Raw genomic sequence first — 27,506 nt, 5'->3', positions numbered from 1 at the left:
AATTTTTTTTTTTTTTTTTTTAGTTGTGGATGGACACAATACCTTTATTTTGTTTATTTAGTTTTTTTTATGGGTGCTGGGGATTGAACCTAGTGCCTCGTGCATGCTATGCAAGCGCTCTACCACTGAGCCACAACCCCAGTCCCTAGTCCTTGGCTCTTTTAGGCAACCTCACCGATGCCTGTGGTCACTACCTGTACACTAATCACTTCCATATTGTGCTGTCTCCAAACTTGTGAACACAAATTTTTCAGTGCCCACCCGATGTCTGCATCTGGATTTTTCATAAACCCCTTAAACTCATGCTTAAAATAAAGTCACCTCACCAGTGATCTTTCAGTGGTCCTATCTTACTGGGGGAATGTCTGCCTACTTGACAAGGGTTGTGCTTGTGCTTGGTTCCTCTATCCTTGACCCTGCCAACCAACCACTAATACTATTATTGTCATTTTCCTTATCTTCTCACATTTATCTGCTTCTGTCCCTGGCTATTACCATTGTCCTAGACAAAGCCACCATTTAGTTCTTCCTGCATCTATTCCCACCTCTTATTCATTCTCTATTCAGGGTGGTCCTTTTACAATGCAAATCTAATCAAGTCATATTCCAGTTTTAAAATGACAAAAATCCTTACCTTGGCCTATAATATTATGGTCTGACTGGGCACCATTCCAGCTTCATCTCACACTCTTTTCCCCCTTTATCTAGCCTACTTTAGATTTCAGTTTTCTGCCTTGTGTTTTTCCCCCTACAATGTGTTTAGTAGAGTGCTGTTCTTCAGTACAGCATCATTGAAAGCTCACAGTGCAAGCTTTCTCTAAGAGGCATTAAAACAGTTGGGACCACCTGTCATGTGCTCTCATAGCACCCTATATATCTCCTCCATATTTATCCCACTTTTAATTCAATCATCTGTACAATCAGTTGTTTGCTATGCTTCCCTGGGAAAATGCAAATGCCATGTGTCTTGTTCTGCTAAATCTATTATGGGACTTCAATGTGGTGGAGGCTTCATTTATTGAAAGTGAAAAACGGAAATCCAGCTAGGAATCTCAAATTACCTAAATAATCCGACAGCTTGTTTCCTTCTTTCCTTCCTTGCCCAGGCTGGCCTCAAATTTGGGATCCTCCTGCAATCCTCCTGCCTCAGGATCTCAAGTAGCTGGGATTGAGAGCTTGTTTCTTTATCTGTAACAGGGACTCTTGTGAGGATCAGATATATGAGGGAGCATTCTGTGGAACATAAGGTGTAGAATGAGATTATTTTGTGTTGAATTCAATTCTCTGATGCAAGAGTGATCCTCAATTTTGTCAGGATTTCTACACTAGATTCTTGTCACTGTGTAAACTCCCTCTTTCCCCCGCCCCCTAGTATTGGAGATGGAGCCCAGGGCCTCACACATGCTAGGCAAGCACTCTGCCACTGATCCCCAGCCCCAGCCCTATACTTTCGCTTATAGGGATAGACTCAAAGGATATGGCCAGGATTTTTACAAAGCCTAGAAAATGGCCCATATTACATCAACTTTATTTCAGAGACTCAAACTTGTGGCCAAGGATCTGAAGTGGTACCCAGATATGCTTTGGTCATTTCTCACAGCACTTAGAAAACCCGGACCTGTAGAGAGCAAGGAAGATACATGGGGACTTCACAAGGGACCAGTAACACTCCATTCCTTGACCTGGCAGCAGCCACCAAGGTGTCTGCTTATAATATTTTTCATTAAATTGTTTTTTCACACTTTCTGTGTATTTTTTTAAAGCATTCCCACATTGTGACAGTGGGTTTGAGCTGGGGAGCAGCTGTCCTCTTCAGATCAGGCAGGCTGGAAAATATTATTTTTTTCCCCAGTGACCAAACCAATCCTGATCTGATTTAAAATAAGTAAAATTAAGTCAGGAATAGTGTGTGCACCTGTAATCTCAGTAACTAGGGAGACAAGCAGGGGAATTACAAGTTTGAGGCCAGCCTGGGCAATTTAGCAAAACCCTATCTCAAAATAAAAAATTAAAATAAAGGCTGGGGATATAGCTTAGTGTAGAGCCCTCCTGGGTTTAATCAAGTACTGAAAATTTTTTTTTTTTTAAATTTAAAAATAAGCCCAGCGCCGTGGCACACACCTGTAATCCCAGCAGTTCGGGAAGCTGACATAGGATTTTGAGTTCAAAGCCAGCTTCAGCAAAAGCGAGGTGCTAAGCAACTTAGTAAAACCCTTGTCTCTAAATAAATAAATAAATAAATAAATAAAGGGCTGGGCATGTGGCTCAGTGGCCAAGTGCCCTGAGTTCAATCCCTGGCACACCCCTCACACAAACCCCGCCCAATTTTAAAAATAATAGCATACACTTACTCATTGCTTCTTGTGTTGTGGCCAGGGCAAGGACTTTACAATGTCAGTGACAACTTTCTGTGGTAGTGGAATGTTCTGCATCTGAGTTGTCCTTTAGGCTAGCCACATGTGACTATTAAGCATTTAAATATGGGGACTGCACCTGGGGAATTTTAATTTTTATTCAAAATATTCACACGTAGCCAGCAGCCTGTTTTGGATAGTGCAGCTCTAAAGCCGGGGCCCTTAACCATTTCCTTGTAGAACTGCCATGTCCTAAGCTTGTTCATTACATGGAAAGAGTCTGATATTCTGAATATTAAAAGTTAATGATGGCAGACTGACCATTCAAAAGCAGAGATAAACAGAATAGCACAACTGAACCCCACAAACTTACAGAATGATGACACATTTTCTTTCTTAACTAAGCAAAGTACTTCTGTAAGGTATTTTAGTAACTTATGTGGAAGGGGTTAGCAAAGGGGAAGATGGGGAAAGGAAAGGGCTTTTATGGTATGACCTTTTCTAGGAGCAGATGGCACTGCGTGCACAATAGAATATTCCATATTGTGTTTTGGGTAGTCTAGTGGTATAAGATCTATATCCAGCCCACACTGTCCTCTGCTGGCTGTGTTTTTATTATCTGTTGCGATAATGCTAGTTTAATTAAAGTGCCTAGCCCTACCACCTGTCCTTTACAACTGCCTAATACAGAATTACCAAGAATACCTCTTGCAATCTGAAAAAAAGTAACTTGGATTTTTTCCTTTTCTTTTCAAATGGTTCCGGTCCTAGATCTTCTTGCATGACCCTAAGCTAAGGATAAGGAAATCACACCATTTAAGACTAGATGCTTTCAGTAAAAATGACTTAATATTAGAAGAGAGAAACCTCAAAACAAAAACCAGGCAGACTGGCAAGGATATTAATGATAACACCAAGAAGTCTGATGGATTGATTGGCAGAGAGGGTGGGGAAGAGATGTGTTTTGTATTAGCAGAACAGAATGTGTCAAAGGGTTAGAATCGCAAAGATCTAGTTGTAGACTTGGCAGGCAATAGCACCAGGATGAGAGAGAGCAGGTGATGGATGGTATTTGTTCTGCAAAGATTAGCAAGCGCCAAGTATTAGAAAAGTCCAGAGCTTTGTAGTTCCTAGCAGGCAAACACCACGTAAATTTCAACAATCAAGCCCAAAACAAAATTAAACAACCCCCCCCCCCAAAAAAGAAAAAAAAACCTTTGAAGCTTTTGGATGACAATAGAGAGGAAGAATAGAGAATGATAATGGTCATGTGAGGAGAAGGGTGCTTTACAAATCCATGCCTGAGCCAGGTGTGGTGGTGCATACCTGTAATCTCCGCTCCTGGGGAGACTGAGGCAGAAGGATCACAAGTGCCAGGTCAGCCTCAGCAACTTAGTGAGACCCTAAATAGCTTGGTTAGACTGTCTCAAAATAAAAAGTAAAAAATGGCTGGGGATGTGGGTCAGTGGTCATTGCCTCTGGGTTCAATCCTCAGCACCCAAACAAAGCAAAATAAAACAAAACAAAATCTATGTATGTGAACCCCAATGAGAGGGACAGAATGATGCTCTAGGTGGCAATGTCAGGAAAAAAAGATGATTAAAAGACTACTGACTTGCTTACTGAAGACCCTTGAGGTCCACTATTTATTTCCTGACCCCCTTGGAAATCAGTGATCTTTTTTTCTTTTTTTTAATTGATTTTTTAAAAATACACAACAGTGGAATGTATTACAATTCTTATTATACATATAGAGCACAATCAGTGAACTTTCCTATTATTGTCTTATGACCCATGAGAACAGGGTTCTCAGGAGGTGATGGCCAGGTTGAACTTGTAGGTACAAGTGAAATTAACCTATCCTTTAGGGCCTCCTAATATTATGGTCTTGCATAGTTTAAGTCTGGTTTAAGTCTATGCAAAGCTTTTTAAAGTAGTGTAAAATAATTTAAGGCAATATTTATAGGAAAAAAATTTAAAGGTACTTTAATGAGACAAAGCAGGCTATAAGACATCTCTTTAGGGAACTATAAATGTTCAGACATTCATTTTATTCACTATTCTTTTTATTTCAGTACACCAAAGAAAACTGGGAAGGCAAAAGATGAATTTTTCTCAAGCCCTGATGACAACAAAGATGTAGTTTTAGATAAAAAACTTAAATTTTACAGATATTCACAGTCACTTGGGCCTCACCCTGCAAGAAGACCAGTATCTATCTCCAGAGAATGGCATGGGTATAAAAAGGAGAACCAAACTATTAGTGTTGGAAAAAACATCAACTGTGATGTGATAATTCATGGAGATCATAAGAAAGAAGTGAGAGCCCCATCTCCATACTGGACCATGGTGAAGAATGAAAACAAAAGCTCCTCTTCCTCCGTCTCCTCCACCTCAGATGCATTTTGGCTGGAGGACTGTGCCCAAGTTGAGAAGGGCAAAAGTCAACTGGCATCAAAGGTTAGGCAATAGTTTACAAAGTGGGGTTGTATGAACATTTTTTAAAAACACCAAATTTTTGTGCCTTGCCAAGTTTGCAAGAATTCTTCAGGAATTATGTGCAGACTTATCAATTCTTTTTCATGACTGTGGAAAAGCCTTTAGAGACCTTCTTCAGTGAGAAAGTGAAAGACTTCCTGGGGTTTCACAGATCTTGTTCTCAAAATAGCAATTCAGGTCATGAAGACCCTCCTTTCTGAGAATTTCCCATCTTTTAGAAAATATGGTAGAAGAAACCATTATCAGAATATATAAACATGGTAGAGAACTTCTTTTTAAGGTAAATACCATATTTTCTTTTGATATTTAGATTAGATTCTTTGGGTAATTATTCATATTAGCAACCCTTCAGCCCTACTGTTACTTTCAGTGTTGGCCTGATAGTTAACTATGTGAAAGAGACAGGATTGAAACAGATGAGAAATAGAAGAGAAAAATAAAAACTGCCACAGTGAAAATAAATCAGAAATATAAAGTAACAATTACATGGCATATGATTCATAGGAAATTTATGTTTTTCAGAAATGATTTCATTGTAAAAAAAGGCAAAGAGGGTAAACTCAGATCACTTAATTGTTGTATCCAAAATGACAGATTTTTAATTTGTTTTCATCTTAAAAAGTCACCAATAATAATCTGGAAATTTTTACCCTGGTAGTTGCTTAGCCTTAATTTTAATAGTGTCTGATGCTTCTTAATTGAAGTACCAAATTATTACATTCCTGCCTCCTTTCAGACATCTAAAACAAAGATGTAAAAAAAAAAAAACAACAACAACAACAAAAAACAAAAAACAAAGATTAAACACTTATTGATTAAACAGGAAAAATGCAAGAAAAACATTTAAGCAGAATGTTTTATTGACTCCATTAATTACTTGCATTTATGTTTTATGATATTTTACTTAGTTGATAAAAACAAGATAAATTATAGACTTTTGACTTTCATGTGTCTGCTGCTCTGGGATGAGAAAATGTTCTGTGCTCTCCCTAGCAATTTGTGCTTCAGTGTTTCAACTCGTCAACAAAAGGGGTATGCCCCAAATTTCCACTTGCTGCCATTGACTTCTGGCCAGAAACAAATTTCTTTGCAGCCTTTAAATAAAACAAAAGAAGACAGAAAATTAAAAGAAATAATAATGTACCATCAAGTAGATAAACTTTTGCCATACTACTTTGCCATTTCAAGAGTTTATAGATAGAACATTCTAAGCCAGCAATTCTATAATAGCCTCTTGTGAAAATAAGCTATGAGATGGCTAGTGCTTCATTTAATTTGGAACAATGTGGAGGAAAAGTTAAGCTTTTTTTTTTTTTTTTACATATTTTTATTAGTTGTGGATGGACCTTTATTTTTTTATTTACACGTGGTGCTGAGAATAGAACCCAGGGCCTCACACATGCTAGGTCTACTACTAAGTCACAACCCCAGCCCTTGGCTGTTCTTTTGAATATGAATATTCCATCAAATATTGACCGAGTGAGCAAGAGCAGTGGTCTAGATAACAGAGTAGTTAGGGGGATGAGGAAAACCTCACTGACATTGCAAAACAGGACAGAGTGACTTCAGGCAGGGCTGTGCTTGCTTCTGTATTATAACAGCAAGTAGTCTGGATCTACCAAAATATAGTTAAAGTCAAACTTATGTCCTTAGTTTTATCAATATTTTAAAAAGAAAGAAAACTAAGGACATAAGTTTGACTTTAACTATACTGATAACTGAACCAAGCATTTTATTATTTTTTATATATATACGTTTTAGTTGTAGATGGACACAATACCTTTATTTATTTTGATGTGGGGCTAAGGATCGAACCCAGGGCCTCACACATGCTAGGCAAGTGCTCTACTTTTCTTTCTTTTTTAAAAAAAAATATTTTTAGTTGTAGATGGACACACATTTTATTTTATTTATTTTTATGTGGTGTTAAGGCTCGAACTCAGTGCCTCACATGTGCTAGGCAAGCACTACAAACACAGTCCCATCCTCTTTAGTTTTCTTTATGCCACTATTTCAGATTCAAAGCCTAGTTATTTATATTTAGGTTAAGTGCAGTAAAAGTCAGGTCTAGGTATAGCAGCAGCTCCCCCAGCCTTGTCCCCATTATCTCAGGCAGCTTTCCTAATGGAGGAGAGATGGTGAGGGAGGCAGCTGGGCTGCACACTCTTGAATGTAAGATTAGGTCAGCCACTTAGCAGAGTATGTAATGATGAACTTGGGGGCAAGTGAATGAAGTTAGAGTTATTATCTCAAGGTAAACAAACTTCTCTGTCTCTTTAAAAAATAATCTAATTGTCCATGTATAAGGTAGATTTGTTGGTGAGAAGATAGTTGAGACATCTACAAAAAAAAAAAAAAAGGAGTTGACATTTCTTAATGTAGAAAAACATGGGAAAACCCAATGACTTTAGATATACTCTGTAGCTCTTGTGCTCTTTAGGCATACTAGAGAATACAAAAAAGTATGAGACATAGTCTAGACATAGTCCTAGCCCTCAAAACAAGTCAGTCTTATGTGTGGGGGAAAAATGCCAAAAGTGGGAGAAGGTCTTAGGCTAAAAAGAATAAAGAAAATCTTGAAATGCTGGATGATGGAAGGACTGGCAGGATGGAGTTTGTTTATTATTATTATTTTTAAAATATCTTCATTTTATTTATTTATTCATTTTTATGTGGATCGAATCCAGGGCCTCACACATGCTAGGTGAGTGCTCTGCCGCTGAGCCACAACCCTAGCCCTTGTTTATTTCTTAGTTGAATACCACTACTATTTAGGCCGATCCTATGAGACAGTATTTGACTCTTCCTGACCTACAGATTTTAAAATGGTTTAACCTAATGATAATTTATTTGAACAAGGAAGATACACACAAATAGGCCTGAGTTGACAAGGAAGCTATCTGCAGATCTAATGATAAGCCCCCGTGTCTACAAACTAGGTAGTGAGGCATGAGAACAACATAGAGCCCAAGGAAGCTTATGTGTTTCTTCTGAAATTGATCAATAAGGTTAAATTTTCTCATGCTACACCATAAAATTTCATTTGCTTACATTTATGACATCATTGTTAGCTACAGAGTCAATTTGCTGAAGGAGTGTGCTTGGTGGTATGTAAGAACCAGCAACTAGAGCTTGACATCCAACTTCATCTAGGAAGCCCGCAGAAGACTCCACTGACATTAGGTATCCAGCTTTCAGCTTGTTCCTGTTGGATAAAAGGCAGAAGTCAATTTTATAAAGCAAGGCAATATAAAAGTATATAGCTCAAACTTTTTTTAAAATTAATTTTTTAAATTAATTTATTTAAATTGGGTATACATGACAGCAGAATGCATTTTGATTCATTGTACACAAATTAAACACAACTTTTCATTTCTGATTGTACACAATGTAGCGTCGCACCATATGTGCAGTCATAGATGAACCTAGGGTAATAATGCACCATATGTGCAGTCATAGATGAACCTAGGGTAATAATGTTCCTCACACTCCACCGTTTTTCCTGCCCCCATACCTTCTCCCTTCCACTTCCTCCCCTTTGCTCAATCAAAGTTCTGCAATGTTTTTGGTAAATATTAACAGCTAAGGCCTCCATTCTATAAATTTCTTCCGTTCAATGAATAATTTATCATTTACTATTTGGAAAGCTTTCAATACAAAACTGTACTGAAAACTCAACAGATTGCCTTTTTTTGGTGTGTGTGGGTGTGTGTGTGTACCAGGGATTGAACTCGGGGGCATTCGACCAGCCCTATTTTGTATTTTATTTAGACACAGGGTCTGAGTTGCTTAGTGCATCGCTTTTGCTGAACTCGCCATCCTCCTGCCTCAGCCTCCCAAGCTGCTGGGATTACAAGCGTGCATTACCTTTTGATTTTGGACTAGAACTTAGATCTAGGTAAAACTATACATGAAATAATTCCTGCCTTTTGCTACATTTTTAGTGATAATCCAAGTATTTACAGGAAAGAAAGTTATCTACCTATGCAGGTTCATTTAGCAGAATGCTGTGCTTAATACACACACACACACACACACACACTCTCTCTCTCTCTCTCTCAATCTCTCTCTCTCTCTCTCTCTCTCCTCCCCCAATCCCCAAGTGCTAATTCAATGCCAGGATTTGCCTCAGTGAGGGTAGGGCAGGATGCAGAAGGCAGGTGGGGAAGGATGGTACAGTCCTGAAAGCCCCAGCAGCTTAAGTATGAGTACAAAAGCATCAAATTGAAACAAAACAAGACAAAATCCAATTTATAATTCTCTAAAAAATGAACTATTATTCCATGGTATTCAATAAGGTACTTGAGTTATTTAAACCACAAACAAACTATCATCCTTTGGCACTCTACAGGAAGACTTCCATCTAAATGTAATCACAATCTAATGCAGCAATTTAAGCAAATTGTCAGTTTAATTAAAAAATGATTTAACCTGCAATAAACTTTACCAAGAGGTTATTAGTTTGTCCCTTCAGGACTGACACTTTACTTTCATTCTTTGCTATAGGAAGACTAAAAACCTTACAAGAAAAAATATCAATTGCATCAAAAAGAGAGAAAACATATCTTGGCATTAATAACCAAAATTTTATTTTGTATAAAATATTATACTTTGTAAGAACTATGCTACAATACAATTGTGTTGTACTTATTTAACAGATACAATTTTGTAATATGTTGCATAACAAAACTAATAACAACAGTAACAGAAATGAGTAAAGGCTATTCCATCCTGGGTTAGAATTTACCCTGACACACTTGAGTTGCAGGCTTCACATCCTGAAAATGTTTTAACTGTTAAACAAAAGTGCAGGGTGTTTTCCAATTTTTCTGTCAGTTTTAAAGTGCTGAAGTACTAATATATTAGGAGTTACAGTGCTGAAGTACTAATACATTAGGAGTTCTGTTTTTTGACACTTTCAATCTGGATAGTGGAAATTTAAAAATCACCAAATGGCAGACATGTATTCGTCTTATTATTCAAACAAATAAAAATCAGATGTTTTTCAAGAAACCCAGTTGGGAATCTCTACCTAGAAAGTACAGTGGTCCCTTGGCATCTGTGGGCTATTTATTCTAGGTCCCCCATGCATACCAGTGCTCAAGTCACTTACATAAAATGGCACAGTATCTGCATATAACCTATGCACAACCTCCCATATACTTAAATTATTCCTAGATTACTTATAATACTTAATACAATATAAATACTGTGTAAATAGTTGATATACTTTATTGTTAGAAAATGACAACATACAAGTCTGCATATATTTGGTGTAAAGGCAACTTCCCTGCCACCCCCTAATTTTTTTGGTTGAATCCACAGATGAAGGATACAGAGGCCAACTATAACAGAAAATACAAAAGTGTTTTAAACCTAAAGATGTCCTTTATAGCTTATAATTTCCAACAAGTTTATTTCAATATACAAGTTGGTATTTAAACAAATGTTTAGTTATCTGAATAAATGGAAACATCATTTTGATGTTTTAAAAAGAGGAATTCGGGCTGGGGTTGTGACTCAGTGGTAAAGCACTTGCCTGGTACCTGTGAGGCACTGGGTTCGATCTTTAGCACCATATAAAAAAATAAAAATAATAAATAAAACAAAGGTATTGTGTCCATCTACATCTAAAAAAAAGTAACATGTTGCTTAAAAGAAAAAGAGGAATTATTTCTGTTTCTTTTCATTTGTAATTTTCATATTTTTACAATAAACATAATATTTAATTAGAATCAAAAGATATAAATAAATACAATGTTAACAATTATGTTTAAAACGCAGAGTCAAGAAAATAAGCAAAATGTTAACAATTATATCTCTAGGTGATAGAATAAGGTTGTGTTTCCCTTTTATTATTGTTTACTTATTTTTGTGCTGATGGGAATCAAACCTAGGCCTCACCTATGGTAAGGTAAGCAAGTGCTGTTACACTGACCTACATCCCCAATTTTTCCTTTCCCCTTTAATACTTTTCTGTATTCCTCATTCCTTATAAGCATGTTATATCAAAAAGAAAAACAACTTTCAAAGTAGTTAATATGGAAACTTACTTGGCAGCCTGGAGATCTGCATTGGAAAGGTTTCCTTGGGCAATTGTTTTTACTTGGTTATAGGCAGCCTTGATGACCTAAGACATATAAGTAAGAGTTGGACATCCCTGGCCAGTGCCAGAGTCTCCAGAGGCAAGCAAATGTTCCTCTACTGAGGCAAAAACACAAGATAGAGGGTTAGTTCTGATAAACAGTACAGGGTCCATTTGGAATTCTGTAGTTACTATATGTTCCTTAAAGCAACCATTTGTGCAAATCATAGAATCTAAGCACCCAAACTTCAAACAAAATTTAAGTGACAGCAGAAAATGAAGTAAGCATCTCTAATAAAATTTCTAAACTCTCATGACATCATGCTTTTAAAATTGCTATCTCTTAATATTAACTGAGCAGAAATTAGTAATCCAACTAAATAGTCAATCTGTAAGGCTTATCCATCCTGGGAATGTCAGTCAAGAAAGATTCAAGTTCTAGTGATGTATGGGTGCTTGGTAAACACTTGAAGAACAAATACATTTTAAAAATCTGGCCCATGATTTTCTTCATCCCAACCCTGGTAGCATTCCAGGCCTGCTACTTATTGTTCTCAGCATCACCTAAATTCCATGACTTTCATTTCCCTTTCACATTAATTACCCATTTCTATAGCCATGCCCACACATAACCTAGACCTGTCTTATCTCTGAAATCTCCAATTCCAAAGACTTCCAGCCTCAGTCTTTATTCTTCCACTTTATCAAGATCACGTGCCTTATTTTTCTACTTTCAATCAGGCCCCTCTGGCTTCTCTTCTTTATCTGGCCTATGCTGGATTCCAATCCACCTTGCTGGATTCCAATCTGGGATTAATCCTACTACCTGCTTCCCCAATTTTTCCATTAGGATAAAAAATGCTAATGAAGAATAAAAGATAAAACAGACCTCGTTGATTGTACTATGAATTCATGGGCACTTCAAGATACCTACCTATACTACCCCTACTGCCCATACTTTGTGCATCTTGCCATTCATTTGTCCCAAGCTTCATTACTTTCTTTGAAACATTTTTTGTCTCACTCTTAAAAGATGACTTAGCCTCTTGCCTTATGATGGAGGTTCTTCCTCATCTTCTGACAACATCTCCCAACATTAGTCTTGATTTCCTAGGCTCAATACATCCATTGCATTCTGGATCCCACTTGTTCTTACTTTCTCAGACTTGAGCCAATTGTCATTTTTTAATTCATATTTGCTCCAATCTTTCTTTATCAATGTCCTAATTTTTCAGTATAAACTCTCCCAAAATGGCCAGCTACAAGTCTTAAGAAGCTCCACCTACCTGCATCAATCTCTCACTTCTTACTTTTCAATCATTCCTTAATCACTGTAAATTTTGGTTCACTTCCACTCCTCTGGGGAAACTGATATAATCACCAATAACGATCTAGATTGTTAAAACTATAAGACCTCTCTGTGGTAACAAAAGGGACGCTAACCTATCAGTGGATCAAAATGGTATCAACCATTCTCTTTTCCCTGGCCTCCAAATATAATGGTTTCTCTTCTTTTTCTTCCTGTTTTCCTGGCCTTTTTTCCTTAGTCATTTGCCCTATAAAGGTGGTGTTTCCCAGAATTTGAGTTTTGGCTTTCTTCTCCTACAAGTAAAAGCACCCATAACCCTGACTTCAGCACAATCTCTATCAGAAAATACACATCTTGGCTTGACCTTTCCAGGGTTCTCATATTCAGATATTTCAGAGTCAACTCAATGCCACTTGTCCAAATAGAACCAGAACATCAAGGAGGCATTTCCCCATTTTTCTGGAAGTATTCATATACATTTTAACGTTTTCCTCACAGCAGATACATTTCAATGGTTTCACACTGAGAAATGCTGACAGACCATTTAAACATTCCATATTTTAACTAAAAACATGCTAATAATGGGGGAAAAAAAATTTAAGAATTAATGAATTGGAAACTTACATCTCCAGCAGCTGCAGCCTGGGAGACAGTGTAAATTCCAAAGAGACCAGAATCCGAGTAACTGGCATTGAATGCACAAACCTGAAATACAATGAAACTTTCAGAGCTCCCCCACTCCTCATTTAAATCTTTCTAAAATAACTGCTCACTTTCCTTTTTGCTGGGTATTTTATAAACTTCTTTTGATGAACAAAGGATAATTCAAACATTTTATTATAATATAGATACAGTATAGTTAAGTGGTATAGATCATTAGACCTGTTTTTTTTTTTCCTCTCTTGCTGTTGGTGGTGACTTTTTCATCAATTTGCTTTCACTTCTCCTACACACTAAGGTCAAAGAGTTACAGAAAAATTATATAGACTTCCAAGGTGGCAAAAAGTTCAGCCTCTGGATAATAGGGATATTGCTGACCAAAGTGTGAGCAGAATTTAGAGCTCCTTAAGGGGATCTTGATTGACCAACACAGGGTTTCACAGTGTTCATTTGGACCATTTACATTAAAAAAAAAAAAGAAAAAAAAGTTGTTATTTAAAAAATACAGACTTTCAGATTCCTATACAAGATTTATTGTCCTACGTAGGTAGCTTAGGAGGCAGATTTTTAACAAGTATGCCAGATGACTCTTAAGTACATTAAAGTTTGAAAACCACTGGCTCAGATCATGTAAAACACAAGAAACTCATTTCAAATGGTTTGAATTTAATTATGATTCTTAAAACACTCACACTCAAAAATTCTTGTCAAAATCTGAAGTAGGAATTTCTATTAAATTATGTCATTGGATTTGGAATAAATTCTAGCTACACAAAGCCATCAGTAACATTCAATAGTGAAAAATAAAGCATTAAGAAAACGGTAGACAGTGAATAAAGAAATATAATCTAGAGAAAATTTAAAAAGCAAAATTTAACTCAAGACTACTTTAAGATAATGGTTTTTAAACTGTGCTCCAGGGAACCCTGAGGCTCTGTACAGAAGATTCAAAAGATTTCAGCCAAGTAAGTCTTCAAAATTTCTTTAAAAGTTAAACCTTTTGTGCATTGCAGCTGGGAAATCATATAGGAAAAAAGGTCCCTCTGCTAAAACAACAACAACTAAAACCCAAACAAGTTCAAAAACTGCCACTCAAATTAAAATAGACAAATAAAAAACAGAAAAATGCTAATTTAAATTTCCATCATTAAGTGTCAAATGGCCAAAGACTTTAATTTAGTTTATTACCTTTTATATATATACTACCAAAACTCATGAAGGATATTACACTGGGCAAATAATGCTCATTCATTAATTAATACTTTGTTGGGTGGTATTTTATATTCTCCTGATATATCATTATTTTTAAAGCTTTAGTACTTTCCTGTCATAAAAGAGTGTATTCTGAAGTAACATGAACCTTTTGTTATGATTAAAGCTCTCATCTTTTTTTTCTTTTAATTTAATTTTAAACTGGAGGGATGGGTCTGTAAACAATTTCTTGGTATACATCTTGCTCACTTGATTGGAAAACAAAAAGAGTAGTGAAATTCAGAGAGTAGCAACCGGAACAGAAGAGAAACAATAATATCTAGAAAGAAACATTAGTTAGAATCTAGGGATACATATACTACCTAAAACTTTGTCATAAAGGGAACTTGTGTGACTTTCTAACTTCTAAGCATTCAATTCCTCTTTCTACATTAGGATTAAAAATAATAAGTTTTTGATAGACCCATTAATGTACCAAAATCAAGCCTAGTTGTCATTTCAATTGCACAAATATTTAATGTGTTCGTCTCAAATTTTAAGAGTAGATGATCAGGATTACATCATAAATACTGAGTATCTGGGAACAAGAAAGATTATCAACTTTTCAGACTTACATCAAATGGCTGGTGATTTCCTTTGGCAACAGCCTGATACAAGACGCTAGTGGCATTGCTGCCCCTCTTGACATGCGGTCCAGCACCAAGGACATGCTGAAGAACACTGAATGCACGTGCTTCTGCACTTCCTATAGCAGCACTTTCTGCTACAATAGCAGCATGGACAAGACTGTCTCCATTTTGTTCTCGAATTTCACCTTGGGCCATGTAAGAAGAGGGTGAGAAGGAAAATGGCTTGGTCACCACTGGGGTTTTTTTTGGTGGTAGGGAGTACCAGGGACAAAACCTATAGGAGCTTTACCACTGAGCCACAACCCCAGACCTTTTTATTTTTTGAGACAAGTTGCTCAAAAAGTTGCTGAGGCTGGCTTTGAACTTGTAATCCTCTTGCCTCATTCATTGAGTCATTGGTATTACAGGCATGTGCCACCATGCCCAGCACCACTGGTTTTATTCTTCAATATCTTCTATAACACAGTATTAACCCACTAAGATTATGCTTTTCCATGGCCCTATATTTTCCCCATGACACCCTACTCCAACACACACATAAAACATGTTAAGGCTAAATACCTAAGTCATCTAATTATTTCCTTCTGTGTTGAAATGGTTTGGTAGTAAATAATCAAGTCTATTCCACCCCAACGTGCTTTTCTACCAGTGAAATGTCCTTCTGATAAACTAACCATAGTAGAAGAGAATGCTCACCTCCACGGTAAGTGGCCTTTGTGCCAGGTGAACCAAGCCCAGCCCTTATGTTGAGAAACTGTTCAGCAACCTGCTTTAAAACAGGATGACTCACACCTGTTTGAACAAAAACAAAAACAAAGCTAGAACCAGAATTTCTAAAACATCTGTTTTTCTGTTTTAACATAAGTGATTATAAAATTTTAAAATAGGCTCTCTTTCTACTGCAATGCCATTCTTCCATATTACAGTTTAATATTAACTATTTACTATCATATTCATCTGAATTTTTTTCTGTGTGGTTATATTCATATTCTTTGATTTTTATTTTTGGCGGTGGGGATCAAACCCAGGGCATCATGCATGCTAAGCACGTGCTCTTACCATTGAACTATACCCTTGCCCCTCTTTTTTTCTAAGTGATTAGTCCATATTATCCATTTAAGTCATACAAAGTGCCATTTTATGGGTATACCATCATTTCTTTAATCAATCCCTTTTCAGTAGACAATTAGCATGTTTCTAGTAGTTAGATGCTTCAAAGGACGTTATTAAAAGAGTGAAAAGAGGGGCTGGGGATGTGGCTCAAGTCGTAGTGCACTCGCCTGGTGTGTGTGGGGCGCTGGGTTCAATCCTCAGCACCACATAAAAATAAAAGATAAAGATGTTGTGTCCACCAAAAACTAAAAAATAAATATTAAAAAATTCTCTCTCTTTAAAAACAAAAAAAAAGAGTGAAAAGATAACCCATGGAATGAAATAAAATATATGCAAAAAAATTATTTGCATCCAAAATATATAAAGGATCTTCATGAATAAATAAACAATCTGATTAAAAAATGGGCAAACAACTTGAGCAGACATTTCTCCAAAGAAGTTATGCACATGGCCAAAAAGGGCATAGAAAGATGTCATCTGTCATTAGGGAAATGCAAATTTAAACCACAATTACCACTAAAATGGCCTAATCAAAAAGACAGTAGATGTAGGTGAGAATGTGGAGAAATCAGAACTCTTGAAAACTGCTGGTGGGAATGTAAAATCACACAACTAATTTGGACAATAACTCACACAGTTTCTCAAAATGTTAAATAGAGTTACCATATATGTCCTGAAAACTAGTATCCTAAGAAAAACTTAATATATCAATGTTAAGTTTTCACAATTGCTAAAAGGTGGAAATGTCCTAAATGTCAATGAATATATAAACAAAATGAAGTAATGGAATATTTGTCAATCACAAAAAAGGAACCCTGATACATGCTACAATATGGATGGACCTTGAAAAATTATGGTAATTGAAAGAAGCCTGTTACACAAGGTTACCTACTATTTAATTCCATTCATATGAAATGTCCAGAGGACATTCTGTGAAGACAGAAGGTAGATTAATAGATACCAGAAGCAGGATGGTGGGAATGGGAAGGACTGCTCATGGGCATGGGGTTTCTTTGGAGATGATGAAAATACTCTGAAATTAGACAGTGGTAACAGCTGCACAAAACTATCTGAATTTACTAAAAGCTACAGAACTGTACACTTTAAAACCCATATTTTAACAATATTCTCATGTAAACATTTTATAGTTGAACAAGTATTTCTGTAGGGCAAATTTTTTCTTTTTTTTTGACACAGGGTCTTGCCATGTTGTCCAGGCTGTCCTTGAATTTGAGATCCTCATGCCTCAGCCTCCCAAGTAGCTGGAATTACATGTGTACACCATTACACCTGGCTCTTAGGACAAATTCTTATACTGCCACTAACAATTTTGATACTGCTCTGATTACTACTGAGCAGTATCAACCTTTTAATTTTTGAAGTTCTCACAGATTAAAATGTTTATTTACTGAGGGTGACTATGTTTTAAAATAACTGGCTCTACCTTGGCCACTTCAAGCATGAACTGTCTGTTTACACCCTTTGCCTATTTTTCTATTAAGTTGTACTTCTTTTTAAAAGAGAGTTTGTAAGTGCTCTTTGCTTACAGAAATGCATCAAATACTGTAAAGAATATAAAGCAAATGGTTTACAAAGTTAAATAATGGATTGTGCTTTCACAAATAAATGACTAGCAATTAAAATTTGATTATATATACCTGTTTGACAAATACAGAAGTTTTAAAATTTTGTTCTAGATTCACATAATTACAGTTTTAAGGACTGCCCTTAGGGAAGCAAACTGACATACAGTAATTCCCAACTTACCAAGCCCAATCAAAGCCATTCTTGTGCTTGTAAAATGGTTCTGAACGAAGTGATGTAACTGAGAAAGTTAAAAACTCTTATTAGGTTTTATTGGTATAAATATAGAAAGTTGTAAAAACATACAAGTGCAGTTCAGCAGAAGATAAATACCCAGACATAAATGCTGTTGAAATGAACTACAAGGGACTTAGTGCGAATTACACTGGGATTTCATTATAAAAACTATTGCTTAAAAGAACGGAAATTGTGGTTAGGTTGCACAACTCTATAATCATAATAATGAAAACCACTGATATGTATACTTTATATAGGTAGAATTACATACCTATCAATAAAGCCATTAATAAAAAGGAATGAAAACAAATTAAGAGTATACATTGATCTGAAGTTGAAAAAATGGAACTAAATTTATGATTTTTTATTATCATGTGGTTTAAGCCATATGTTAGATTACTGTGTGTTTCTACAGGTAGTAATAAAGCACTGTAAATATTTTATGGCTGACCTAATAGAGTTCTATCACTATATCCTTCTTGTCCACCTTGAAGCCAATCTCAGCAAAGCTTTTCTTGCTATGAGGTCACTGTTAACATGAAGGTTTCCAATCTGAACTATTATAGAATTACCTGGGAGAACTATCAAGGTCCTCTCACTTCCACCCAATTTCAGAGGCCCCTATTACAGACTGATATGATAGATTTGATAAGGAATCTTAGAATCTTTATTAAAAGTAACCAACTATGGGCTGGGGTTATAGTTCAGTGGCAGAGTGCTTGCCTAGCAAGTGTGGAGCCCTGAGTTCGATCCTCAGCACCACATAAAGATAAATAAAATAAATAAAGGTACTGCATCCATCAAAAAAAAAAAAAAAAAAAAAAAAAGTAACCAACTAGCCATCCATCTAATCAACCACTCTGGTGATCTGAGGATCAATAAAATGTAGGAATCATAGTTTTTACTATTATTTTTAACTCAAAATGTGCAAAATTAGGGGTAAAATGTGTATTCTTTATCCCTCCAGGAGTCTAAAAATTGGTTCTTGTGGGTTAGAAACAAACTTACCCATTTTATATACAAAGTACAAGTACACATCCAAATGCATAAGCAGATACACTATCTGTGGTATTAAAAATTATGGAGGCTGGGGTTGTGGCTCAGTAGTAGAGCACTTGCCTAGCATGTATGAGGCCCTGGGTTCGATTCTCAGTACCGTATATAAATAAATAAAATAAAGGAAACAACTAAAAAATATGAAAAAAAAAAAAAAGAAAAAGAAAGAAAGAAAAGAAAAGAAAAAAGGTGAAAATGAGCACATTTTAAAATGCAGTATGTTTTACCAGTTACCTCTTCTGATGTCACTTTTCCAATTCTATAGTCTGGGCAATACAATGAATTAGCCAAGGCATTCCGGTAAGCAGCAGCATGCAAATTTTCAATGAGACCTATAAGATAGTTAAGTAAAGAAGAAATTACTGAACTACCACTTAAGTAAAGACAACAATATTTTAAAAACTGAGTTTACAAAAAATCTATACAAATTTGGCATTCAAGTATTAAGAGAACTTGAAATTTATTATCATTTAATCTCTAGCAGCTTTGAAAGTCTGCCAGTTGAATGTGCTGAGGAAAATAAGAGATTATATAGTAGCAGCTTCTACATGTCAGAGCCCACCTAACACTTTTCTTTATTTCTTTTTTTGGCACTGGGGATTGAACTCAGGGACACTCAACCACTGAGTCACATCCCCAGCCTTATTTTGTATTTTACTTCGAAGCAGGGTCTGAGTTGCTTAGAGCCACACTGTTGCTGAGGCTGGCTTTGAACTTGTGATCCTCTTGTCTCAGCCTCCCAAGATGCTGGGATTACAGGTGTGGGCCACCTAGTATCACCTGGAAGGTATAACTGTCCACATATAGGAAGTCTGAATCTAGTTATAATTCTTTCACCACCTTGCCATGTGACTTTAATTTAATCTGAATTCCACTTACCTCTAGGTTTGCACTCCAGGGAATGAAGGTGTTGTCAGGATACAGGGAGTGATGAAAGTATCAATTTTAGATTATATTACTAGTTTTCAGGAGTCAAATGCTACCATTTACCTGGACTTACTCCTCACTGGTACCTTGGTCCCTGCCTTCCTGCTTCTGTGTTTTCACTCTAGTTATATTTCCTACATTTGCTCATTATCTGGACAACTGTTTAATGCCAGGCACTATGCTAGGTACTGGAAATACAGAGATGGACCTGATATAATGCCTACCCTCAAAATGCTGGGAGAAGTCATGAAATAAAGTATTACAGTGCAGTATCAGCATTATGTTGGAAATGCAGTATGAGCACAAGGGAAGGAAGAGGAAACTGAAAAAGAGTAAAGGAAGTAAAATATGGTGTAAGTCTTACAGAATGAGTGTTTCATAGGTGAGTGATGTGGGATCAGCATGACTGGTAGAGAAAACAGATAAAGCAAAGCCATAAAGTATGACAATAGGTGGATTCAGAGGGGAATCACTGCTAGAAGGGGAGGAAGGTTGAGCAAGAAACAAGAGAAGTAGGACTGGATATTTTAAAAAGCTAGAAGTAGAGATTGTGATACCAGATAGATTAATCATCATAAATGGTAAATATTCGAGGAGATACAGATATGTTTAATGTGACTAAACACTACACAATGTATACATGGTACCCCATCAATATGTACAGTTTTTATGTATCATTTTTAAAAAGTAAAAAATAATAAATAAGAAGACAGACCAGAGAAGACACAACAAGACTATATTGTAATTGTACAGGGAATGATGGCTGCAAGCTTATGCCACCGATGGGGCAGGAGTCATTCTGGAAACGTAAATCATCTTTTCTTCAACTTTACCATTCCATTTGTTTGGTATAGGTCCTCAGCAATAAAGACCATATTCCTCTGACATAAAGCATCACCATGAAGTAACAGGAGCAATATGAACTAAATGTGCTATGTTCCAGACACCTGATAGGATCCTTTCTTGACAGGCTGATGTTCCCATGGAAGCCTATGGCTTACTGAGGCCCTGCAGCGGGTCCCCAATTCTCATCTACCTGCACATTTCTGCTTCTACCAGCAGTTGTATGACTTCTAAGAGATAGCAGAGCCTGTTTAGAAACTTGTTCTGTCAGTTGTACTTATTCATACTATATAATTAAACACTGCATAAGCATAAAAAATGAACACACAAAAAAGTTCTTTTTTTTTTTTTGGTACTGGGAATTGAACTTAGGGGCACTCAACCACTGAGCCACATCCCTAGCTCTGTTTTGTGTTTTATTTTGAGACAGGGTCTCACTGAGTTGCTAAGCACTAACTTGCTTTTGCTGAGGCTGGCCTTGAACTCATGATCCTCCTGCCTCAGCTTCCCAAGTCATTGGGATTAGAAGCATGCACCACTGTGCCTGGCTAAGCTCTTATTTTTTAAAAATTAAGTTGCTTGCTTCTGAAAGACTCAATAAAGGGAAGCTGATTAACAATAACAGCAATACATAACAATAAACAATAACAGCAGAAGCAGCAAAGATAAACTGCTGATACTTCTGGTGCAAGCAAAACAAACACATGAAGGAAAACAGGAAATACAACTAGGACTTTATAATCCATTTGATAACAATATACTTAAATGTGCAAATTTTTTGGAAAAGATATTTTCAAACTCAAGTATGAAAAAATTTCAACAGCAATTTTTGTCTCTAAAATCTGTCTTCTCAAAAAGCCAGTACCTTAGAAACAACAGAATGTAATGTGAAAATATACTTACGAGCCTGTGGATTCTGAAAAGCCACAGCTTTGTCAATTCTTAGCTGAGACTGAAGGGCAGCCACTTCCCAACGACGAAATTCTGGTGCTGTGGTGACATTAAGCAGGAATTCCATTAAAATGTCACTAGAAAAAAATTAAGAGTTACAGGTCAAAATTTTAAATTAAAACCAATATTCAGGATTCTATACAAGCGTTAACATTCTCAAATTAAATGTTAAGACTCGTGGTAAATAGTGTTATGAGCATAAAATTTGTTAATAATATACTGAACAAAAGTCAGAGGTCATAGTGACACAAACATGACCTGAGCAGTTTAGGATTTTTTAAAAAGCAAATATTTAGGGCTGGGGTTGTGGCTCAGTGGTAGAGTATTTGCTTAGTATGTGTGAGGCCCTGGGTTCGATTCTCAGCACCACATATAAATAAATAAAATAAAGGTACATTTACAACTAAAATAAATATATATTAAAAAAAAAAAGCAGATATTCTAAACACATGCAAATACTTACACATCATCCCGCAGGCACTCCACAGTGTATGCCATATTTTCCCTTGTTGCAGTCACACTGAATTGGAAATAAATTGGAATTAATAAATCAGAATAATAAACTTTCCTTTTGTCTTTTTTGTTAAATCAATAAATTCCTTTGGAAAGTTTTGAAGTGCTATCAGAAAGTGCAAAATGATAACATACTCATCAACTAAATTTTAAAAATATTAATTTAAAAAAAAACTGGTACATCAACTTTAAAAAGGATGAAATTCTAACTCGTGTTATAACCTGGATGAACCCTGAAGACCTTATCCTTAGTGAAATAAGTTACAAAAGGGTAAAATATTCCGATTCCACTTTTATGAGGAACAAAATCAGAAACAGAAAATAGAACTGGGGTTGCCAGGAGCTTGGGGGGATGACAAATAATGGGGGAGTCAGTTTAATAGGCACAGACTTTTGGTTGGGTAAGATGACAAAGGTCCAGAGACAGATGGTGTTAATGATGGCTCAGTGTCCCTTAACACCACAGAACCATATGCTTGTCCCATCATATACTATGCTTTATCCATTTCCCTAAAGATGGACATAGATTTTCTAGTCTCAACCAAGAAAAGGAATATCTTTATACAGGCGAATTATAAACTGCGCTAGACGCAGTGGCGCATGACTGAAATCCCAGTGGCCTGGGAGGCTGAGGCAGAAAGATCAAGACTTTGGTCAGCCTCCAGCAAAAGCAAGGCGCTAAGCATCTCAGTGAGACCCTGTCTCTAAATAAAATACAAAATAGGGCTAGGGATGGCTCAGTGGTTGAGTGCTCCTGAGTTCAATCCTAGTACCCCCCAACAGACCTGCAAAAAAACAAACCACTTAACTTTTGTTAATATTACTAGGTATTCCCTGATTTTTCAAGTGGTTACATTAATTTATACTCTTACAAGCAGAATAAAATATTCTCCCATCTCCCTTATTTCTGCCAAAATATGATATTTAAAAGAATCTGATGGGTGTGAAATGGTATGCAGCTGATTACCAAAACTAGTGTTTCTGGCTTCCTCTTCCGGGAAGTCTTTCCTATCTTTTATCCATTTATATTTTTCCTTTGGTTGTTTTTTGCTGATTTGTAATTCTTTATATTTCCAAATAGAAATCTTTAATATATTATGTATATTGCAAATAGCTGTTCCCAATTGGTTATGTAAATTTTTACTTTAAGGATAAAGATATTTCATACTTTGATGCAAATTCATCAGTCTTTTTCTTGTTCTGTTTGGGAAATCTTCAATTACCCTGATAACAGAGAAAAGTTCCCTTAAAACTGAATATTTTTTGGTGTTTTCACTTTATTTCCTATTATTTATTTAACAAACCTTAATTTACCACCAACTGCTTCAATTCCTCGGGTTATCTTGAAAGACGAAGCACCCTTCGTAGTCTTGAAAAAGAAAAGATTTTCTTAGTAGTAGTTTTTTAATGCTGAGTATCCCAAACATCACACTATGTCAAAATCTATTGCCTAATCCTTATTAGCATATTCTAAAGAAACTTTCCTATGTATTGGATCCTTTCAAATCACGAATTATAAAACAAGGTGCAATGTAGAGCACAAGCATATATTTTAAATATAAAGTATATTTATGTAAACATTCCATTTTCAAATACAAGCTTACTGGAGTTCTTAGTCTATTTTGAAAGAGAATTACGTATGTTCACATATGTAATTCTTTCAGTTTCAATTTAAATAAATCTTTACTTACTTCTTATGTTCTAACACAAACACTCAGATGGACACCAATTTAATTTGCTCATGTTATAACATGAATGAACCCTGAGGACCTTATCCTTAGTGAAATAAGTTACAAAAGGGAAACAATATTCAGATTCCACTTTTATGAGGAACAAAAGTTCTCTGTAGCAAATATCCTACAGTTTCACATATTATATTAGGTTTTATTGGGTTGAACAAAACTCCTATCTACCCAGAACCTAAGGAAGTGAATTTAATTGGAAATATAGTCTTAAATAGAATGGCAGGTTTCACTGTGGCATACTGTGGGACATGCATATAACATAATTTGATCAATTTCAGTCTCTAACTCCGCATCCTTGCTCCCTCCCCCATCCTCCCTTCTACTTAGAAATAGGATCTTTGCTGATATACTTGAGATGTCACACTGGATTAGAAAGAGTCCTAAATACCTTAGGACAGGTGTCCTTTTAAGAATGAAATCTGTACAGACAAAAGGAAGGTCATATGACAACAGAGGCTGGGATTAGAGTGACGCAGCTACAGGTTAAGGAATGCAAAGGATTGTCAGCAACCACCAGAAGCTAGGAAGAGGCAAAGAGGGATTCTTCTCTATAGTTTTTAGAGGAAATGTGGCTCTGCTGATACTCTGACTTGTCATAAGACACTTACTTCCATTTTGACTTGAAACTTCTAGAATTGTAAATTTTTTTTGTTTAAGTCACATAGTTTATATGGTTGCTCAAGCAAATTAACAAAGCTTTTCTTTTTCACAGGACCAAGATACCACAGCATGTTCAAACAGTGAGGTTAATAAAGATACTTACTAAGCTGGATGCAAGACGCAGCAGATGAGAGGTTCCTAAATTGTTGGAGTCCTCATATCTACTGCCTGCTTTAATGAACAAACCAATTCTTGATGCAGGAGCATAGTTTTCCAGAGAAGCAATTACCAAACCATTTGGTAATTTGGTAAACTGCATTTAAGATTAAGTAGAGATATGATTAATGTCTTTATATTATCAAGGAGAGTAAAGTATATATACACACACACATATATACATATACATATATATAGCAAGAAATTTAGTCAGACTAACCTCAAGGTCCTGAGGATGTAGAGTAACTCCTGTGGGGGTGACTGTACCTTTAATTTTGGGGGCAACTTTGAGGGAATAAAATCTCTAAACACAAAAAAGACAGGTTACACACATTTCTCACAAAGTGCTTTAAATAAAAGCATTGTGTCAGTGCTGCCAAAAGAAAAAGGGTGTTCAGAAGTAAAAAGAGCAGCCATTACCTTCGTGGGATGGTTTAGCTGAATAACTTATTAACCCAACAGCTTACCCAAGCCATTTTAAAACGTCTATTTATTTGTGATTCCTAAAGACAGCTGAATTCTCTATGCTATTTTTAAGTATATAAATAATTATTGTATTTTCTGAACCTTTTAACTACCTTACTGAAGTTTCTAGTGTTTCTCTCTAGCTCTGATGCTTTGGAAGTTTTTAGAAAGGTATACTGAATTGCCATGTTAACTCCATCTTAGAGATTTTAGCAAAAAGTTTTTTATGACATTGTATATCATTTGCCACCCCCTCCCCCCCAAAAAAAACCTGCTTCCTTAATCTGCCCTACAAGTCTCTTCATTTTAGGCTATTTTCCAATTCATCTACTTAATAATTTTAGCAACCTTGTAAAAACCCAATGCTTACCAACTTCCTCTGCACTAATATTTTCATTGCATCTTCATTCTCATGTTCCAAAGGCTGAGTAATCAAGGGTCTTACCTTCTTTGACTAAATAAAAGTTTATATCACCCTAAGATTAACAATAGATTCATTCACAGCATATTCTTGGTGTATAATATACAGTCACAATAGGGAAAAAAAGCTCTTTTTAAATGTCAGATAATGGATTCAAAATGCATTCACTTTAGTCAGTTTTTTTCTTTGGTGGGGGGCAAATGATATAAGATGTCACAAAAGACTTTTTGATTATGACTAAACCTTACAAGGTTACTAGTGGAAGTGCTGCATATATAAAACTTGGTAATTCCAAGATGCTCCTGCCTTGGTCTCTGGAGTAGCTGGGATTACAGGCACGAGCCACTGCACCACCCAGCCATGTCACTTTTTTAGTTATAGGCTTATTTGTCCCTTTCAAATCAGTAAAGAACTGTCCTAATAATTATCAATTACTAAATTCTCCTTTGAATAACACAATGTTATTTGAATAACACAATGTAAGTGAGAAAGAGATAAAATAAGTACTACAATTAGAAACATAAACATAAACAATTGCTTTAAAGTTTACTATAACTTGCTTACTTTGGTCCTTTCCAACTGTTATCTCAGAAAATTGGAATAAAGGAAAATTGGGGCACTCCTGCCATTCTAAGTTGCTCTCAAAGTGTTGTTAATCATTGGGTTTTTTAGGCATGCCAGGAATATAATTACAGCCTAAATTTGTATAATCCACAGTACATCTATCTAAACATAAAGAACAAGGAAACCCATTAAACCCATTAAGATCTGGTCTTTTGCATTTTCCTCTGGCAGGGATTTTCAACGCAGGTACTACGGGCATATTAGGCTGGATAACTCTTCATTATAAAGGAGCTGTTACATGCATCCTAGGCTTTTAGCAGCACCCGTGTCCTTCTTATCAGTAGCAGCCTCCCCAAAAGTAGTTACAAACAAAACTCTCTAGACATTGCTAACAGTACACTGGTGCAAATTATTCCTTGCTGATTTTTTTTTTAAGCGTTCCTTCTTTCATTACTTGGTAACCAGTGCTCCACAGTGACAAAACACCTATCCTTGAGGAAACCAGTTATGTTCAAAGGGGGAAGCCCTAGTTTGAACATTACTGTCACTTAGGGAAGCCCTAGTTAAGCGGCTTTTGATAAGGGCCGACCAAGAATCCTTTCCGGAGGAATCCAGTAATAAGAGATCAAGAGAAGCAGCACACGTTATACTGTCAGGATATAATTACAACGAATGAAGTTCCAGGCAATGGGATAAGCGCTATAGGTACAGTAGTTTATTTCTTACACTTTATTAGTAAGCCCATTTCACCGCTGGGGAAACGGACACACAAGATAAACCTAGAAGCAGAGGCCGCGGCAGAAGAGGCGCGGCGGGTGGGGCTTAGGTGTGGGGCGGCCTCCGCTGGCCGGCAGAGTAGTGACCTTCAGGAGTCTCTCCAGGGAGTCGCTTGGCCTGGCTCTCAAGCCCTCTCTGTCTCTTCAGGTCTTCCGGCATTAGGTCTCTTCGGTTCACAGAACGAGCCAAGCCTCTCCAAACACCTGAGCTTTCAGCTCTCTAGGTCTGCGGGTTCAGCTGAAGGGCAGATCGAAGCCCAAGGCCGGGGACCCCACATCACGAACCTCCCGCCCGAACCAGAGTGCTGACACACTGCCCCCAGACGCCCACCCCCCTTACAAACCCGCCCGCTGTGCTTACCGAGAAGGACCCGGCTGTGCTCAGTAGCTTCATGGCTTAAGATTGCGCTGACCCACAGTCACTGCGGGTTAAAGGCAGGCAAGATGGTGGCGGAGGACGGGAGTTTCCCAGCTTCCCCCGCGAACACTCTTTCCCACGCCCCCTTCGTGAGGGTTCTCTCTATCCCGACCGCGCTCTACTGCTCTGGATGTTGGATCTATCCGACTTATCCAAGACACAAGGCAGAGGGGCGTACATTTTCATAAGTAAACATAGCAGTTTAGGTTACCTCCTTTTGGTTTATATCACCGGCCCACATATTCACTCTTTAATCCTAATTCCCTCTACGAAAGTCTATCACAACTCCCCCGCTACCGTGGACTCTTCCGACCTGGATTGTCCAATGA

General features: G+C 36.7%; 2 protein-coding genes across 2 annotated transcripts in view; one reads left to right on the top strand and one right to left on the bottom strand.

Moving 5' to 3' along the window:
- The window catches only part of Pdzd9 (PDZ domain containing 9), a 14,513-nt gene extending 9,524 nt beyond the window's left edge, over nt 1-4,989 (top strand). The window contains exon 4 of the mRNA XM_048790073.1: nt 4,430-4,989. Coding sequence (XP_048646030.1) covers nt 4,430-4,826 — 397 coding nt within the window. The 3' untranslated portion in view covers nt 4,827-4,989. The remainder of the gene's footprint in view (nt 1-4,429) is intronic.
- A 702-nt stretch (nt 4,990-5,691) lies between these two features.
- Nucleotides 5,692-27,276, bottom strand: LOC107146855 (cytochrome b-c1 complex subunit 2, mitochondrial). The gene is made up of 14 exons (XM_015491154.1): nt 27,121-27,276; nt 24,754-24,837; nt 24,481-24,630; nt 23,277-23,341; nt 21,923-21,979; nt 21,412-21,536; nt 18,973-19,070; nt 17,629-17,686; nt 15,445-15,540; nt 14,734-14,933; nt 12,872-12,952; nt 10,907-10,983; nt 7,905-8,058; nt 5,692-5,947 (listed from the first exon to the last, which is right to left on the bottom strand). The coding sequence occupies exons 1-14, from the start codon at nt 27,151-27,153 to the stop codon at nt 5,858-5,860; spliced, it is 1,368 nt and encodes a 455-aa protein (XP_015346640.1). The 5' UTR covers nt 27,154-27,276; the 3' UTR covers nt 5,692-5,857.
- Nucleotides 27,277-27,506: the final 230 nt, after the last annotated feature.

Source organism: Marmota marmota, unplaced genomic scaffold (genome assembly GCF_001458135.2).
Source record: "Marmota marmota marmota unplaced genomic scaffold, marMar, whole genome shotgun sequence".
Taxonomy (NCBI): Eukaryota; Metazoa; Chordata; class Mammalia; order Rodentia; family Sciuridae; genus Marmota; species Marmota marmota.
Note: the sequence above shows the minus strand (reverse complement) of the source record. Positions and strands in the feature narration are given on the sequence as shown.